At 45.9% G+C, this 18,682-nt stretch overlaps 1 protein-coding gene across 1 annotated transcript in view; it reads right to left on the bottom strand.

Annotated features, from left to right (window-relative positions):
* Positions 1 to 15,287, bottom strand: part of LOC135390527 (receptor-type tyrosine-protein phosphatase mu-like) — a 30,929-nt gene extending 15,642 nt beyond the window's left edge. The window contains exons 1-11 of the mRNA XM_064620222.1: positions 15,244 to 15,287; positions 4,546 to 4,621; positions 4,407 to 4,476; positions 3,840 to 3,988; positions 3,707 to 3,756; positions 3,471 to 3,638; positions 2,330 to 2,461; positions 1,764 to 2,042; positions 1,553 to 1,684; positions 268 to 426; positions 52 to 204 (exon numbers count right to left, since the gene is read on the bottom strand). Coding sequence (XP_064476292.1) covers positions 52 to 204; positions 268 to 426; positions 1,553 to 1,684; positions 1,764 to 2,042; positions 2,330 to 2,461; positions 3,471 to 3,618 — 1,003 coding nt within the window. The 5' untranslated portion in view covers positions 3,619 to 3,638; positions 3,707 to 3,756; positions 3,840 to 3,988; ... (1 more) ...; positions 4,546 to 4,621; positions 15,244 to 15,287. The remainder of the gene's footprint in view (positions 1 to 51; positions 205 to 267; positions 427 to 1,552; positions 1,685 to 1,763; positions 2,043 to 2,329; positions 2,462 to 3,470; positions 3,639 to 3,706; positions 3,757 to 3,839; positions 3,989 to 4,406; positions 4,477 to 4,545; positions 4,622 to 15,243) is intronic.
* Positions 15,288 to 18,682: the final 3,395 nt, after the last annotated feature.

The following is an 18,682-nucleotide window of genomic DNA, read 5'->3' as shown; positions in this document are numbered from 1 at the left end:
CGCGGGAAACCTGTGTATTTTAGCTCTGTAACAGATAAACCTCCTTCTTACTGATATCGCAGAAGGGTGAGTTCTTCATTCCATCAAGACATTGTCCATTGTCTTGTAAGCAGGTTCCGGTGAAGCCATTGCAAGTGCTGCCATTTTTGCAGTAACAGATCCGGTTCTGCTTGCAGTCGGCACCGTATTCGTGTGGTGAACACGCTATATGATGACAAAATAAGAACGATGTGATTGCAATGAACATTTGAGTAGCGGTCTTCATACTTTCATTGCAGAAGGGACCTTTGAAACCAGTTCCGCATGAACAGCCATAAGGATCGGGAAGACAGATCATGATGCCAGAACAGGTTTTCGACTTAGGGTCGAGATTGGAGTATGAACAACGCTTCTGGCAGTTCTGGCCGAAGTTGTCATCGCCACAAGCTGCAACAGTAAACAATTCAGTATAGGGAACCAAAAGTCTCAGTGACGTCTCTGAGTGGTACTCAAGTAAATACAGAGCTATGAACGACAACAACAACATATCTATTCTGATGATAAAGTGGCGAGGTTTTCCACTCTATGGAGTGGAACGCTACCCCATAGCTAGGGGGCCTAATATGAGTGGTGACAATCATGAGTGATGATGATGAGAGATGACGGGAATGATCAGAGCGGCGATGGAGATGCTGAACGTGATTGTGATGGTGGGAATGTCCTAGAGCGCTGCTGGAGTCGGAGTCCTTTAGGCCTGTCGCCTCAAAGAAGCCAACCATACGACGTAAGGCCGCCCTGGAGTGGACCACGGTGTCCCAAGGGCCGAGGATGGTCGACAAGTTGAAGGGGCGGCAGCCAAGGGTAGGAAGCTGTGACTGCAGTGTACGCCTCTCGTTGATATAGCTCCGGCAGCGGAGGAGTTGCACATAGGGCTAGCCTCGCAGCCTAGCTGACAGCGATAGAACGGAGTGAAGGCGACATTCAGACGTAGCCTGTGGATTAGCGACTTCCGAGGACGAGGAAGCTTTGCAGGCAGCCGGTATGACAGCGTTGGGCCTACACTTCACAAAGTGGACCTAGTTGGAATGTCGTGTTGCCACTGTAGGGTAGACCAGGCATCGGACAAATGCCTGAGGAGGGATCTTCTGTTTCCTCTCGAGAGTATAATGCGCATAGAACGCCGTTGTTGATGTGCAGCGGCAGCGTGGGCCTCGTGGATTCCAGTTATTCCGCAGAGCCCTGGAACCCACTGAAAGGCAATGGAGTGGGAGCGATCTTGTAGGGACTTCAGGGCGCACAGGATATATATCACCACTGAGGAAAGGGAACCACGGATGCCCATGTTTTTAATGCACAGGAGAGCTGCTTTGGAGTCGGTGTAAATTACCCCGTGCCGCGGATCACAGTCTTCCGCACAGGGCTATGAAGAGCCGCAACAATTTAGCGAAACCCGCGTACACCTGCATCTGGGGAAGTTACAACAATAGATCGATAACAGTGTAATGGAATGTCCTCATGGAAGCGAAATCATAAAATCACATCTATGAATTCAAAAGCAAGATCATGAACTCACGTTGTTCGCAGCGTTCTCCTTTAAACCCTGGAGGACAGATGCAGCGACCGCTGATGTCGTGGCAAATGCCACCGTTCTTGCAGTCAGGGCACGTGGATTCGCACAGAGGTCCGTACTTGTTTGCTCTGCACACTACAGGGTATAGACAAGACTTGCTTTTAACGCGAGTTAAACTACTACAGTAAAGGTCGTCGTGAAGGAGTCCGCTCACTTCGCACGATGACTCGCATCAGAGCACGGTTCTTTCCGGGATATCCTGTGTATGGCCCGTTGACGACGTATACTCCGCCATCATGCAACGCAGCTCTGTCGCGATGTAGATTATACGTTTTGACACCACTGTGGTTCACAACCTGATGATGGCCATCGCCACGCCCGTCCACCTTGACCCACGATGTCACCTCGCCTGGTCCCTGTGGAACCACTTCTATGTCCAGTGGTTCATCCAGGCTTACGGTGATCGTGTAGTGTTTTGGAAGAAACGGAGCGGCTGTATTACCAAAGAAAAGGAAAGACGACATTTGATGATGAAATGTCTTCACTGCTATACGGCGATGAATAAGAAGACTTGGTAAGAAGTAAGAATAGCTAGCGACTAAAGGAAAGTTAGGTAACAAGCGAGCTGCTGGTGACGATCTATGACTTGAAAACCCGAGATGAGGTAGGGACGATAACAGACAAACCGACCGTGAGACCGTGTTTGTGTTTGTCTGTTATCGTCCCTACCTCGTCTCGGGTTTTCAAGTCATAGCTAGCGACTTTCCGTCAACTGCTCACCAGGTTTGATGTCACCGAAGAACATAGCGGGAGATGCAATGTCTGATGTCATTCTACCCTGGATTCTGCACCAGAATATGTTGGTACGAAGATGAGGGTAAACTGTACTCGGCCACGTGATGTTGTAGTATCCTTTGTAGACATGCAAATAAGATCACGAAAATTGCAGTTTCAAAGGCAGTTATTAGCATTGTCTGCCCAATGATGGTAGCATAAAGTTCAAGTGGAAAGCGTAAAGCCTAAGCCACCACCAACAAAGAAATCGTGAAGTGTAAAGCGTGTAAATCAGTGCAAAGCGTCGCACAGTACATCATCATCCTGAAGGTCCCGTCCACCAGGGCTTTCAACAGCCCGATGTTTACGGGGCTCCTTTCTATAAAAGTGGACTAATGTCGACTATGATCCGTCACTGTCCTCCTAACATAGAGAATGGGCCCTATTGCCCTATTGGCAATTCTGCACCAGAACATGTTAGTAGCAATATCGGGGATAATTGTCTTCGGCCACGTGATGCTATAGTATCCTTTGTAGACATGCAAATAAGATCACAAAAATTGCAGTTTCAAAGGCAGCCATTAGCATTATCCGGTTAATGATCGTAGCATAGAGTGCAAGTGAAAAGCGTAAAACCTAAGGAACCACCAACAAAGTCATATCATAAAGTCATATCATTTAAACGTGCAATTGATAACCATTTTACTGTCTCCTTTGCGTAGCTATGCTCTTATGTTGTAATCTAAACCTGAGGTTTTTTGTTACTTCTCTTGCCGCATTGTAATTGCATCCTATTGTTTTCGCCGCAACATGCTTACTTTTTTTTTTTTTTTTTACTAACGTTTACATTTTTTCCCTTTTGTGTATACATGTGTTGTGCTTTCACTCCGTTATGTAATGCCCCTTTGGGGCCTTTGACGTACTATGGAATAAATAAATAAAGTGCAAAGCGTCGCCCAGTACATCATCATCCTCGAGGTCCCGCCCACCAGGGCTTTCGACAGCCTGACTTTTACAGGGCTCGTTTCCATCAAAGTGGACTAATGTGGACTATGATCTATCACTGTCCTCTTAACATAGAGAATGGGCTCCATTGCTCTATCCAGAAGAGATGGCAAGAGCGAGACCATTGGAAAATGTGACGTACCCTTGTTGGGCCTAGGTGAGAGGTCGACAGCACCCTTGAGGTCTAGTTCTTTAAGCGTGTAATCAAAGTGTGCCGTATATCCAGGAGGCACGTGGCATTCTTGCGAAGGAGTCTCTTTCAGGGAATAGATAAAGTTACGATGGAGCATGGTGACATCCAGCACTTCCTCTGAAAGATAATATAAAATCAATGCGAGTACATGCCAATCTGCTCAATCCAGGTATCTTTTTACTCACCGGTGATCCTAGGTGAGGTGAAATTGAAATATCTAGAGGCCTGAAAACCGCTGTGGAAAGATACATAAATTAAGCGAGTTCTTTATGGCCTCTCTCTTCCTTGGCAATGCAATAAAAATCCCAGAGAACGTACTCTTTTGAAGGGATGTTAAAACGGACAGATCCTGAGAAGTCACTGCGTCTGTCATCCTGTGGAGAGGCCACGAAAGTGATTGTCCTTGCACTGGCATTCCAGGACGAAATGCGCAAGTCATGCAGTGCACTCTTGCAGATGGACGAGGTCTATGAAAACACAAAAGGAAAATCAACTACACACAGCTGCTCAACCTTGCAGGAACAATTCTGAACAATAGCCACTTTTAACCTTTCTTCATGAAAGTACTGGATATTCGGCTTGCTGAAATACGTACCCTTGTCCGAGAAAATATGTTGTGTACGTTTTCTCCGAGAGTTCCGAATGAAATTTCACTTGCATCGTGTGCCTTACCACGTCATACACTGGTAAACACACCCTCAGATACCCCCTGAAACCGACTGTTTTGTGTGTGTATGTGTGTGTGTGTGGAGGCTTTTTGATACAGTACTTCAGTTTGCAGACACGTGCGACTATCATGTGACCGGCACAAAATTCACAACTTTCAGTTAACACAAAAACTGGTAATATCTATTCGACATTAAATGCTACCATGATACACCTTACCAGAGCGTAGAACTCAGTGCCTATGACATCCGCTTCGGTGTCATTATGACAACTATGCTTGCAGTGCACTCTGAGGAAAGAAGACATTGCAGTCAAATAACCACAAAATTTCTTGTCCCCAAAGAAATGAACCACTCACGTGCAGCGTTCGCAGATGTTGGATCGCAGAAATGACTCCGCTGTCTCATTGCAGTCAATACTTCGTGCATCTGCACCTGTATCACGCATCAAGAAATTAACTTGTGAGTGACGATATTAAAGTATCAGCACAAGTGTCACAGAAAGGCGTACGCCTCTAGCTTTCAACGAACCGGGTGAGGGCACGATGCCATTCTGGATGGTAATTAGCTTCTTTCTTCCGTTTTTATTTTATTTTATTTTTTTTTGCAATAGTCGTGACGACGCCCACTTCTGTGTGGCCAACAACGACGAGCCGATCCTGCCATTACCCCCCTCCCCCCTCTTTTTTTAAGACGCTTCAGATATATGTCGGCACAGTTCCCTTAGAAGTCGGCCCAGGACGCACATTCTCCCAAGGCGTTAGTCGTGACGTTGCCCACATCACCGTCGCCAACACCTGTTTGAAGTATGGCGGCACAGTTTCATGTGAAGTCGGCCCAATACGCACGATCCTATTTCCCTCGTGATAGTCATGACGCTGTCCCCGCGAGCTTGGCCGACTATACGGCATGGAGTTCCATCACCTCAAGTTCTGTTCCGAGTTCAAAAGATTGCGGGTTCGATTCCGGCCGAGGACGATGGCAGTGTTGAGGGGGTAGACAGTGCTTCTAGCGCCGTGTGTCGGAGACTTCCGGCGCAGTCGATGGTACCCCAGGTGGCCGAAATTATCCGCCGTCCAATACCCTCCACGTTCAGCATGTCGCCACAAAAATGGGCTGCCTGAGGCCTTACCTCTAAATCTATTCCAATTACCTATCCTACCTATTTAAGAGTGTATATCGCGCGTGTATTATCTTTTGATTGATGGATTTTGTAAAAGAAAAAGTGGAGATGATAGTTCAAAGCCACTCGAGACTGGCTACTCCAGGACGCGTATTGTCTTTTTCTTCTGACATTAGATGTAATAGGATATTCTACAAGTGAATGCAGTGTGTAGAATTACGTGAACCCAACTAACACGAATGTTTCCTCCCCAGAGGCGGATTCAGGATTTTTCTGAACGGGGGGGACTTGCCATACAGTTTATAGCGATAACGCAAAGGCTTTCAAGAGAGCAGCTAAAGAACTTTGCGCGCTATGGAGTGTAATAAGAGCTCCCATCATTCAAGACTATGCAGCCATCAGAGCAATCAAATGGCGTTTTATAGCAGAGCGGGCTCCGTGGTGGGGTGGCTTCTATGAGCGGGTTATATACGCTCGGTAAAATCCGCCATTCGGAAGGCCTTATCAAGGACAATTGTACATCTCGCTGAGATGGAAACACTACTCACCGAAGTGGAGGCCATGATTAACTGCAGGCCAATCACATACGTCTATAACGAACACACACACAGCCTACGCCATTGACACCAGCAGACATGATTACTGGGAAAGGACTAATAGCACGCACACGCTTCAACGACATCGACCCCACCAGAGGACGCATTGCAGGATGCTCAACGGATGCTCAACCGGTCAACGGAGTTACTGAGAAGCACATGGAGGATGCGCCAACAACGCCTTGCATTCGTATGGGAAAGATGGCGGAAAGAATATCTTAGCGAGCTTTCCGGTTCAGCACATCACTCAAAAGGCTTAAAAGGGACTGATGTGAGTGTCGGTGATGTTGTTCTCATTGAAGAACCGAACCAAACCAGGCTACAATGGAGAATGGAAAAGGGTTTCCCGAACTCTGATGGAAGGATCAGGGTATGCTTGTTCAGGACATCATCTCGGACCACACTTATAGCGAATTCGGGTGGTCATTTCGTAGCAACACGGCCGAGTGCTCGGAAATTGCTAGGTCGGCGACCGAGCTGGATCACGTGACCATTGCCACCCGAACATGGTTGCTAGGAATCTAGCAGTTTTAGGTACTCGGATCCAGAGTTCGAGGTAACTCGTTACAAGTAACTCGTTACTGTAACTAAGTTCCTTTTTTTGGTAACTTGTAACGTAACTCGGTACTTTTGCGACGTGGTAACTTTCAGAGGAACTCGTTCCTTTTTTTTTTTTTTGTAACTTTGCCAAAGTAACTTAAGTTACGTTCCAAGTTACTTTTAACTCGCTTTTTACTCATGTCGACACATTTTCTTGCTTTCTCTCTGGTTCCTTCATGGCATATTTTGCCATAAAACGTGATATTCAATGAGTGACAGTATTTTATTCAGGAAGTAAGAACCGCTGCCATTCAAATGACGCTGAACCATTGTGCGCCCACAGGGAGTGGGTTCCACGAACGGGCATTTGTTCGCTGCCTCCCACTGAAAGAAAAACAGGACCGAGGGTCGCGTCCCTTTAAGGGACCATATCGTAATCCCCTCAAGACCGTGGCTTTCGGGCGCGACCTTGTTCACCTCTAGCTTCGAGCGTAGCTCAATTCTAGCAAATTTGTGGCGCTGTTGAACACTATGACGTCATTTGTTTACAAACAGGGAGAGGTCTATTATTGGGCATAAACGAAAACAATCTAAGCGTGCTGCACTCCACCGTTGGCAACTCAAGGTCTAACTCAACTGCTCACGCGCGCTGCACCTGCGTAATGCTATTTTGTGTCCGAAGTAACTTGGAAGTAACTCGTTCTTTTTTTTAAGTAACTCAGTAACTGCGAGTTACATTTCAGGCTGAAGAACTTCGTTACTAACGTAGTTACATTTTTCACACGGTAACTTAACCTGTAACGAGTTCTTTTTGACAGGTAACTTCTCAATCTATGCTCGGATCATGAAAGGGGCGTCGCGGTCGCAAGTCTTCGAGTTCTGTCGTCTGCTAAACCACGTGATTTCAGCATGCGGGCCAATGAGGGCACTCGCTACCGTTGCAGTGCGGATGTGACGACACCGGATACAGTTGAGCAATCCGCTACTCGATCGTTTTGAGACCGGGCAAAAAAAAAGTGCTAGCTGGCAAATTCCGAGCGCTCGGAAAGCGCCACGCGAACATGCGACATTGCTTCATTTTGACCAAGCGAACATGACTGCTCGAAATCTGGCAAAGTTGCTACGAAATGACCACACGGATTCGCTCCGCGTGTTACGTCACGACTAGCCATGGCCAATCGCCCTTAGTGGCTAACGACCATTGCTCTGAGGTGGAAGAAGAAGAAGAACGTCAACCTTCGTAGAATAAACAGCTTATCTTCATCCTTTCTCTCTGTCCTGTCATATCTTCTGTCATATCTAATCTGGCATGCTTGGAGAGCATGCTGTTACACTACCAATGTCACTTAAAAGTCTATGCAACGACAGATATTAAGGGGGGGGGGGGGTCAGGACATCCACAAACACACACCCCTCATAGATCCGCCCTTGGTCCTTCCTGTGGTGGAAAAAAAAAGTGTCAGGGAAAACAAAACGACCCCATGGAATATAGCTGACTCTATAGTTATGTTCAACGTACACATCTATTTAACAAACTTAGACCCAGTGAGACATGACGATGTTATTCCGGAAATGGCGTTGGTAGTTCCTGGTCGCCTACCAATGTGATTCAAAAGTTATATGTATGAAGGGTTTCATCAGCGTTTGAAATGCTTTATGCGCAAGATTTTTCTTCCTCAGTTATTAAGCCTCGATATTTCAAACACGATATATGAATATATATATATATAATGCAGGGGAAAAAGCCATTAAAGAAACAAATAGAAGATACTAGACGTGTTTGAAATTATTATTATATATATATATACTCCAGTAACGGTACCGCTACAGAAAATATATCGTCCTTCGTCGATCACGTTCTTAAATCTATCCCCCCTAAATTACCTTCCTACGTCAAAGACACCAACCATTTCTTTCAAACTGTATCGCAAGTAACCGTTCCCTCAAGCTGTCTCTTGGCAACGTTAGACGTCACGTCCCTTTACACTAATATTCCCCACGCAGATGGTATAGCAGCGGCCGTTTCAGCATACAAAAATCAACCTGACCAGCCGTATGATCCGACTGTCCTCGCCGAACTGCTAACACTTATTTTGACCTCCAATAACTTTGAATTTGATAACAAGCATTATCTGCAAGTTAACGGGACAGCTATGGGCACGAGAATGGCCCCCAACTATGCAAATATCTTCATGGCATCCCTGGAGGAAACATTTCTCGAATGTTCCGTATTGAAACCACTTGTGTACAAGAGATTTTTAGATGATATTTTTATCATATGGCCTCATTCTGAAAGCGACCTTCTCACGTTCATCAACCGGTTCAACCAAATTCACCCTAACATTCAATTTACCTCCCACTACTCCGCCTCCACTGTTACCTTCTTGGATGTGGAAGTCAAGTTACAAAACGGCAGTATCTCAACCAACTTATACCGGAAGCCTACAGATGCTCAGCAGTACTTATCGTTCCGCAGTTGCCATCCAAGACATACTAAGTTAGCCATACCTTATAGCCAGGCATTGCGCTACCGCAGAATATGCACTAACGATGCCGAACTAGACAACCATCTCCAACGACTAGAACAAACCTTCATTGATCGTGAATACCCGGACAAACTTGTGAAAGACGCTATAGCCAGGGCAAGATCCACAGATCGCCAACAATTGCTCCAAAGATCTCCTCGAACCAATGGAAACTCTGCAGTAAATCTCACTGTCACATTCAATGGCAGCGTTCCTAACATTAGCCGGATACTCAACCGCCACTACACAATTCTTTCGCAATCTGATCGCATGAAGGAAATATTCTCACAGCCACCGCGCGTAAGTTATCGCCGGACGCGGAACATCCAAGACAGACTAGTAAATGCCAAAATTAACAAACTTCCAGAAAATAGCATTGGCTGCCACCCTTGTAATGCAAGTAGATGCCAAATTTGTAAATCAATGCAAGCCGCTAACTCTGCAGAAAGTACCAATTCTAATTATCGGGTCAACATTAATGGCGACTTTAACTGTAATTCTTCTAATGTTGTCTATCTTCTTCAATGCAATGAATGCAACGCCCAATATATCGGACAGACAGCGACGTCATTTAGAACGCGATTCAACAACCACAAATCTGACGTCGCGAAGAAACCTAATCTGCCAGTGTCGCGCCATTTCAGTAAACCAGGACACTCAATCACCAATATATCTATTTTCATCCTGCAGTCAGGCTTTCCTTCCCAACGGCTCAGGGAACAGCGCGAATCTTATCTCATTCATAAATTCCAGTGTCAGATAAACGAAGATCCAGGAATCATTTCTACTATTCGCAGTCTGCATTCCTAATCCAGCACAATACATACGCTCTTTTGTCTCTTTTTCAGGCTCACTGGTATTTCCTCAAGGTCCTGCTGCACAGACCCGGCCATTCCCCTTTCACTTAGTCACCAACCTGTGTTGGTCATGACAAAAGCGCATGCGCTGCTCTTTCCCTCGTACATAACCCTCTCCCATATATAAAGCTTGTCCTTGTCACCAAACCCCAGTCCCGTCGAAGGCAGCGCTGACTGCCGAAACGTCGTCCCCTATCCCCATATGTGTTAATAAACACCCCTTTGTGTTTTCCTGTAAGCTCTTTGTCGTCTTCTGATTTTTCCTGCTTATATATATATATATATATATATATATATATATATATATATAATGCAGGAAGAAAAGCCATTGAAGTAACAAATAAATGGTGCTAGACGTGTTTGTAATTCAAACTTACAGATTAACATGGCTTCTATGGCTGCACGCAGAAAAACAGATACTCATGGAACGATGTCCATATATATCCATATATATATATATAAAGAGGGGCGTAATGGTGTAATTGGACTATTCATTATTGTTTCTCTTCATTTGCCGCATGGAGGCCACGTCACGTGTAGTAAGCTGCGTCGCTCACTGCCTCCTTGCCTGTGTCTCCGCGCCCCACTGGTGAAATAAATCGAAAAAAAAGATAGAGAAAAAGGAGTAGAGAGACGTTTCCAGCATTCATGTGGAACAGTAAAAAAAGTAGGAATAAAAGCAGCCCTGCTGGTCCTCAGGGCGTCCAAGGGACGTGGCGATGCCATAAAAAAAGTCGGGACCCATACTAGTCACTCAATCATGGCCTGATATAGATCAGTCTATAGATCAGCGGGGAAAGAGGGAACCCCCTATTTCGCCAAGAAATGTGCAACTTCATCGTCTCATCTAAGACCCGATAAGAAAAAAAGAAAGGAAAGAAAGAAAAGTGTCACCACTCTAAAACAACGCTCACCGCCACCGCAGGAGCCACCAATCCAACCACACACGACGACACAGCAGAGCACGAGACAGCGACGCATCACGAAGACCACCATCACCATATCACTCCATGCACTTTGAGACAACACCCTCGGCGACGGTGCGATGGGCAAAAGACAGAGACCTTTTGTGCGAAGCTGTGACTTCATACTTCCCGTGTGTTTGCCTTGTCGTTCCTGGTTGCAAGTCTAGGGATTGCCCGAGATGGAGTGACTGTTTCCTGGTGTTTGTAGACATCCCGCATTAGGCTAATGGGTCGCGATGTTCTTGTCCGCAACCTGTTGGTTTTCTGAAGACGAGAAGATGTTCCTTTATCTAGCCCCAGTGGGTACCATCACACCACCCGGGAACATGAGACAGTCGAGCAATAATGCCAGACCTAGACCTCGTAATTTCACAATTAATAAAAAAAGCTCCCCGGCATTCAATTTCGACTTGAAGAGATCGTTCCGAGAAGTATATTCCTTAAAAGTACACGACATGACAGGCTGGGAGTGGTGGCTCGCTCCTGTAATCCAGCTACTTGGAAGCCAGGTCTAGGGATGACCCGAGATGGAGTGACTGTCTCATGTCTCCTGGTGTTTGTAGATTCCCCGCATTAGGCAGACTCACTCCTCCCGCTATAATGTCTCCTTATCTCCAACGGCGTATGAATACACGATAGACTAGATTTCTTCTTAAGTTGAACACGACTACAATGGTAAATAGATCATCAAGACACCCTCCGCCGTTACTTCTACTTCGCACCACCAGGGTGCGCACGGCGGAATGGCGTTCAAGTTAACTCTGATGCGAGTTGTACATCCACAATGAACGCTGAGACGATGGTGTCCTTTGTTTTCTGTCTCACAGTCGCGGGTTTAATTATAGAGATTGGCATACGTATTGGGCCGACTTCAGAGCGAACTTTGCCGGCATTCATCTGGAAAGTCTTCCGGAAAACCCGGGGAGAACCTCAGAGAGGACAGCTGGTGCCAGGATTCGAACCGGCGTCGCGTCCCAGTCTCGGTATGGCATAGATGATCATTTGGAAGAGGATGTTTCCCAGGCTCGGACTTTTCACATCATCTCACATGATCCTAACTGCTACTCCTATACGACTTTTTTTTTCTTTTTTTGAATAGCAAACCGACCTTCGTCTGGCTGACCTTTCCTTTGTTTTTCTTAAATCCCCCTGATACCGGCACTTCGTCATGAAAGCGTCACTTAATTCTCTAGTTCATCTACCAGAAGTTAAAAAACGCGTGGGAACTGTGCGATCGTCTTTCTGCGTGTTTCTCTACGATACAGAGACGCGAAGGAATTACAGGAGCAGTGAAAGCCTCCCTCCAAAAAGTCTGTCTTCGACTGCGGTGCAGCAAAATACCACGCGTTCTCGTACCAAAACGACGGTTGTAGCTGACTAGAAACGCGCGCGCGAGATCTACGACCGGTACACCTTCCAGACTAATCCCATGAAATCCTTCAGTGGTCCTGTGAGAGAATGCCAGTATGGTAGTGCTAGTATGCCAATAAGTATATTGAAACTGTATTGAAATTGTATCGAACCTGTACTATACCAGTTTACTTGGTCATATTAAATATCCTGATCAGTATATGCCAAATGGTTGTTGTTTAGTGCATACGTCCCTGATTTTCAGCAATAACCTCATTGTTCGTTTATCGCTCTTCTTACCTATTTCTTGTTACAGCTAAACGAGTAAGGCTAGTTTCATTTAAACGTTTTTCGTGTTCGTATTTTTGGCGGGACCCTTAGGAACCTACTGAGCTCATCTGAACTGAGAGCGCAAGCAACACCGATCTGTTGGAGCGTTACCAAGCGTATACGTCAGCGGCCTCCGTCACGTGACTGAAAAACAATCCGGCGAATCACGAAATTCGAACCACGGCAAGAACGCTGCTGCCAACGGCCACTACAGTCACCCCTGAGGAAGGAGCCAAACTGGCTCCGAAACGTCGGGTATCCCCGTCTTGTAACTTGGTTGGAGATTTTCGTTACTATCATAGCTCTCACCCAACCAGACACACTTGTGTCGAATATGTTCACTTTCGTTCTTTGTGAGTGTTTCTTGCGCTCTCAGTTCAGATGTCTCATTACCTAAAGTAGCCCAATCCTCAACCCTTCTACTGGGCTCGATTGCCCTTAGACTCTATTTTTGAAGCCAACGGACGGCAAAGACGTTAGTGTGAAATTGGGGGAGGGGAGGGGTGATATATTTATTGAAGAAGAAAGAGAAAGGTTAGTCATGCTAATGAGCATAACTGAACGTGCCTACGTTATGGCTGATTTTCTTTTGAGAACGACGACATTGATAAAGTTTCTCCCGTTTCCATCGCCGTGAATGCAAGGACACGTCCTCGGCTTCACCTTAACACTCCTCACGGTATAGTCATGAACAACGACTACCAAACGGCAATACAACGCATATTGGAACTACACGGCTGTATTATACACAGGGTTCGCAAAGATAAACTTCGGGGTTTGTAACGACGATAAAACAACTAAGACCAGTGTCGAAAAGCTAAAGTTGATGTTAGAGGACGTATTATGCCCCAAATTTTATGTCCAATGCCGCTTAGTCCGTTTCTCTGCGAATAAATCGTGAAAATTAAAAAAAAACGCCGCTGCCTACTCTATATATACTATACCTACTCTATACTATACCTATATGTTTCAGCTACTTTCCGTCAGATAGCGACACGGTCGAATGCAGAGTACGAGTCTGCATTCACTTCCACATGTTCGCTCGGTTTCGATGTCGTCTGCAACGCCGCACTCGACGGCTTCGCCATCTGACGGAAAGAAGCTGAAACACAGGTATAACCGATTAGGCAGCGGAGTTTTTTTCTTTTTTTAATTCTCACGATTTATCCGCAGAGGAACAGACCAATTATCGACAAAATATTTTTGGGGCATAATACGTTCTCTAACATCTACTTCAGTTTCCCCGACACTGTTTTTATTCGTTTTATATTCGTTAAAAACCTTATCCGAACCGAAGTTTATCTTGGTGAACCCTGTAGAACATCTTCGATATTTGAACCATTTTTAACTTCATATTTTACAAAGTGAGTGCATTAGTACAAGGGAACAAATTAGAAATGATCGCGGGCTTGTCAAATATCCTTTCATGGTCCCTTGAAAAGTTCGCTGCCGGATGGCGGTGGTCGCTTCAATCGCCGCCCCGCTGCAGCCGGTTCAGGTGGACGTGATGAAGTTCGGGAGATTAAAGTACGCTACAGAAAACCACGCGTCATTTTGCGTTTTTGGGATTTGCAGAGTACGTTTCACTACAGCTAGTATGTTTGAACCAACACGCCGTTTTTGTTCTATCTCTGCTATGCGGTCAATGACATTTATTCGAAGAGCGCTTTGCTACGTATTATAATAAATTTTATGTAATTTTACTCGAAAGCAATTGAATTACTTCAGTGTAACGACAAAATTTTCCAAGGTGATGTACCTTTGCCAGAAAGAGGAAATATTTCATGTAAGACTAACACCATTCCATTACGAAACACACCCGCTACAATGGTATCCAAGTTGGAAATACAGCGGGTAAATCCAATGACACTGCCTAACGATATTGTTCGGCGATTACTATTGTATCAGCGAATAGTCCGGAATGTACCTTCTAATAGAATGAAGTAAATGTGAGATATGCTTTCGGTTCATGAGAACGACGTTACATTCACTTTGCAGACATCGGAGTTCAATTGACGCCGAACGTTCTCTACAGATGAATATTTTTGCCTGCATATTTCCGGCAGCGTTCCCGGTCATTTTGACGCGATTACTAAGATTAATTCTGTGAACTGGCTTTTGTACCTCACCCATTGGTCCGAAATGTTCATCAGCTGCATAGCCCGTGACCGTCGTGATTGCATAGCAAAGCCGTAATTCGGATAGGAGAAACAAAAGTTTTTCAGACGTGCCGGTCCAATGTCGACGGTATTCACGTTGAAGTTACGAAGCTTCAAACACACGTCAACACGGGAACGACGTGCACAAACAAGCTGTGTTGTTGTTCCCGCTTCTTTCTCGCTCCCAATCTCGGATGTTCCTTTCTGGATATGTGATACCAATCGGTGTTTTCTATAGGTGGGGCGCATTTGCGTAAGCCGGTTCACCAGAAAGAGGGAAAACCCACGGGTAAAGCTACGGTGCGACGTCATATGCACGCCACCTATAAGCATTCTTTTTAGGATATTTAATATGACCAAGTGTCCTATCACTTCCAAGCTGTTTTAGCTCCTACAGAGAAAAGAAACAGAAACGGTCACCACTATGAAGCCAAACCATACTTCGAGTATGTATATTAAAAAAAAACATGTAATTTACGAAAAGCGTGGCAGTAGTAATCACGCTGCCGCTGACACCAGCGTGACGCGAACATGCCCCGAATGGCCCCGCCGCCGCAGACTAAAAATGGGCCCAATTCTCGCTGACAAAAACAGCATCGGCGCACACCTTACCACTGTTCAAGAGCCGCCGGTGTCAAGAACTCGAGGCAATGAGGCACCCGATGCTCTGTGGGAAGCTCCAGTCTTCTTCTTCTTCTTCAGCCACAAAGGAAATGGGCCTCAGCCACACAGGGCGATTGGCCAGCAGTATGAGAGGGGGGGATAATAGTTCCAGGGGGACGATCGGGGGCGTTGTAAAGACGGGGACGGCGGCGGGGGTTTGGTGGTGGGGGTTGTCTTCAGAATTCAAATAAAGCCTCGTCGTTGTTTTCGTCGTAAGCATTACGGCGTAATATACAACCATGGGTTCACCAAAGACGAAGAGGAGGAAGACTTTGTTCAAGATCCCATCTGCAAATCAGTCTTGACTGCGTGTATATACAGGTATGTCTTGTTTTGGTAATGCACTAACCATTGATATTCTGCGAGTTCTCTTTCAGGATTTCGTACTGACCTTGCTGGCTCCTGCAATCCAGCTACTTGGAAGCCAGGTCTAGGGATGGCCCGAGATGGACTGACTCAAGTTTCCTGGAGTTTGCAGATTCCCCGCATTAGGCTAATGGGTCGCGATGTTCTTGTCCGCAACCTCTTGGTTTTCTGAAGACGAGAAATGTTCCTTTAGCCCCAGTGGGTAACATCACATCACCCGGGAACATGAGGCAGTCGAGCAATAATGCTAGACCTAGACCTCGCCATTTCACTATTATAAAAAAAAAACTCCCCGGCATTCAATTTCGACTTGAAGAGAAGTTCCGAGAAGTATATTCCTTAAAAGTATACGATATGACAGGCTGGGAGTGGTGGCTCGCTCCTGTAATCCAGCTACTTGGAAGCCAGGTCTAGGGATGGCCCGAGATGGAGTGACTGTCTCATGTTTCCTGGTGTTTGTAGATTCCCCGCATTAGGCTAATGGGTCGCGATGTTCTTGTCCGCAACCTCTTGGTTTTCTGAAGACGAGAAAATCTTCCTTTATCTAGCCCTAGTGGGTGCCATCACATCACCCGGGAACATAAGGCAGTTGAGCAATAATGCCAGACCTAGCCCTCATAATTTCACAATTATTTAAAAAAATCTCCCCGGCATTCAATTTCGACTTGAAGAGATCATTCCGGGAAGTATATTCCTTAAAAGTATACGATATGACAGGCTGGGAGTGGTGGCTCGCTCCTGTAATCCAGCTACTTGGAAGCCAGGTCTAGGGATGGCCCGAGTTGGAGTGACTGTCTCATGTTTCCTGGTGTTTGTAGATTCCCCGCATTAGGCTAATGGGTCGCGATGTTCTTGTCCGCAACCTCTTGATTGTGTGAAGACAAGAAAATGTTCCTTCATCTAGCCCCAGTGGGTAGCATTACATCACCCAGGAACATGAGGCAGTCGAGCAATAATGCCAGACCTAGACCTCATAATTTCACAATTATAAAAAAAACTCCCCGCCATTCAATTTCGACTTGAAGAGATCATTCCTGGAAGTATATTCCTTAAAAGTATACGATATGACAGGCTGGGAGTGGTGGCTCGCTCCTGTAATCCAGCTACTTGGAAGCCAGGTCTAGGGATGGCCCGACTTGGAGTGACTGTCTCATGTTTCCTGGTGTTTGTAGATTCCCCGCATTAGGCTAATGGGTCGCGATGTTCTTGTCCGCAACCTCTTGATTGTGTGAAGACGAGAAAATGTTCCTTCATCTAGCCCCAGTGGGTAGCATTACATCACCCGGGAACATGAGGCAGTCGAGCAATAATGCCAGACCTAGACCTCATAATTTCACAATTATTAAAAAACAAACTCCCCGGCATTCAATTTCGACTTGAAGAGATCGTTCCGGGAAGTATATTCCTTAAAAGTATGCGATATGACAGGCTGGGAGTGGTGGCTCGCTCCTGTAATCCAGCTACTTGGAAGCCAGGTCTAGGGATGGCCCGAGTTGGAGTGACTGTCTCATGTTTCCTGGTGTTTGTAGATTCCCCGCATTAGGCTAATGGGTCGCGATGTTCTTGTCCGCAACCTCTTGGTTTTGTTAGGACGAGAAAATGTTCCTTCATCTAGCCCCAGTGGGTAGCATTACATCACCCGGGAACATGAGGCAGTCGAGCAATAATGCCAGACCTAGACCTCATAATTTCACAATTATTAAAAAACAAACTCCCCGGCATTCAATTTCGACTTGAAGAGATCATTCCGGGAAGTATATTCCTTAAAAGTATACGATATGACAGGCTGGGAGTGGTGGCTCGCTCCTGTAATCCAGCTACTTGGAAGCCAGGTCTAGGGATGGCCCGAGTTGGAGTGACTGTCTCATGTTTCCTGGTGTTTGTAGATTCCCCGCATTAGGCTAATGGGTCGCGATGTTCTTGTCCGCAACCTCTTGATTGTGTGAAGACGAGAAAATGTTCCTTCATCTAGCCCCAGTGGGTAGCATTACATCACCCGGGAACATGAGGCAGTCGAGCAATAATGCCAGACCTAGACCTCATAATTTCACAATTATTAAAAAACAAACTCCCCGGCATTCAATTTCGACTTGAAGAGATCGTTCCTGGAAGTATATTCCTTAAAAGTATACGATATGACAGGCTGGGAGTGGTGGCTCGCTCCTGTAATCCAGCTACTTGGAAGCCAGGTCTAGGGATGGCCCGAGTTGGAGTGACTGTCTCATGTTTCCTGGTGTTTGTAGATTCCCCGCATTAGGCTAATGGGTCGCGATGTTCTTGTCCGCAACCTCTTGATTGTGTGAAGACGAGAAAATGTTCCTTCATCTAGCCCCAGTGGGTAGCATTACATCATACGGGAACATGAGGCAGTCGAGCAATAATGCCAGACCTAGACCTCATAATTTCACAATTATTAAAAAAAAAACTCCCCGGCATTCAATTTCGACTTGAAGAGATCGTTCCGGGAAGTATATTCCTTAAAAGTATACGATATGACAGGCTGGGAGTGGTGGCTCGCTCCTGTAATCCAGCTACTTGGAAGCCAGGTCTAGGGATGGCCCGAGTTGGAGTGACTGTCTCATGTTTCCTGGTGTTTGTAGATTCCCCGCATTAGGCTAATGGGTCGCGATGTTCTTGTCCGCAACCTCTTGATTGTGTGAAGACGAGAAAATGTTCCTTCATCTAGCCCCAGTGGGTAGCATTACATCATACGGGAACATGAGGCAGTCGAGCAATAATGCCAGACCTAGACCTCATAATTTCACAATTATTAAAAAAAAAACTCCCCGGCATTCAATTTCGACTTGAAGAGATCGTTCCGGGAAGTATATTCCTTAAAAGTATACGATATGACAGGCTGGGAGTGGTGGCTCGCTCCTGTAATCCAGCTACTTGGAAGCCAGGTCTAGGGATGGCCCGAGTTGGAGTGACTGTCTCATGTTTCCTGGTGTTTGTAGATTCCCCGCATTAGGCTAATGGGTCGCGATGTTCTTGTCCGCAACCTCTTGATTGTGTGAAGACG

Source organism: Ornithodoros turicata, chromosome 4 (assembly GCF_037126465.1).
Source record: "Ornithodoros turicata isolate Travis chromosome 4, ASM3712646v1, whole genome shotgun sequence".
Taxonomy (NCBI): Eukaryota; Metazoa; Arthropoda; class Arachnida; order Ixodida; family Argasidae; genus Ornithodoros; species Ornithodoros turicata.
The sequence above is the reverse complement of the archived record's forward strand: the minus strand, read 5'-3'. Positions and strand labels throughout refer to the sequence as shown.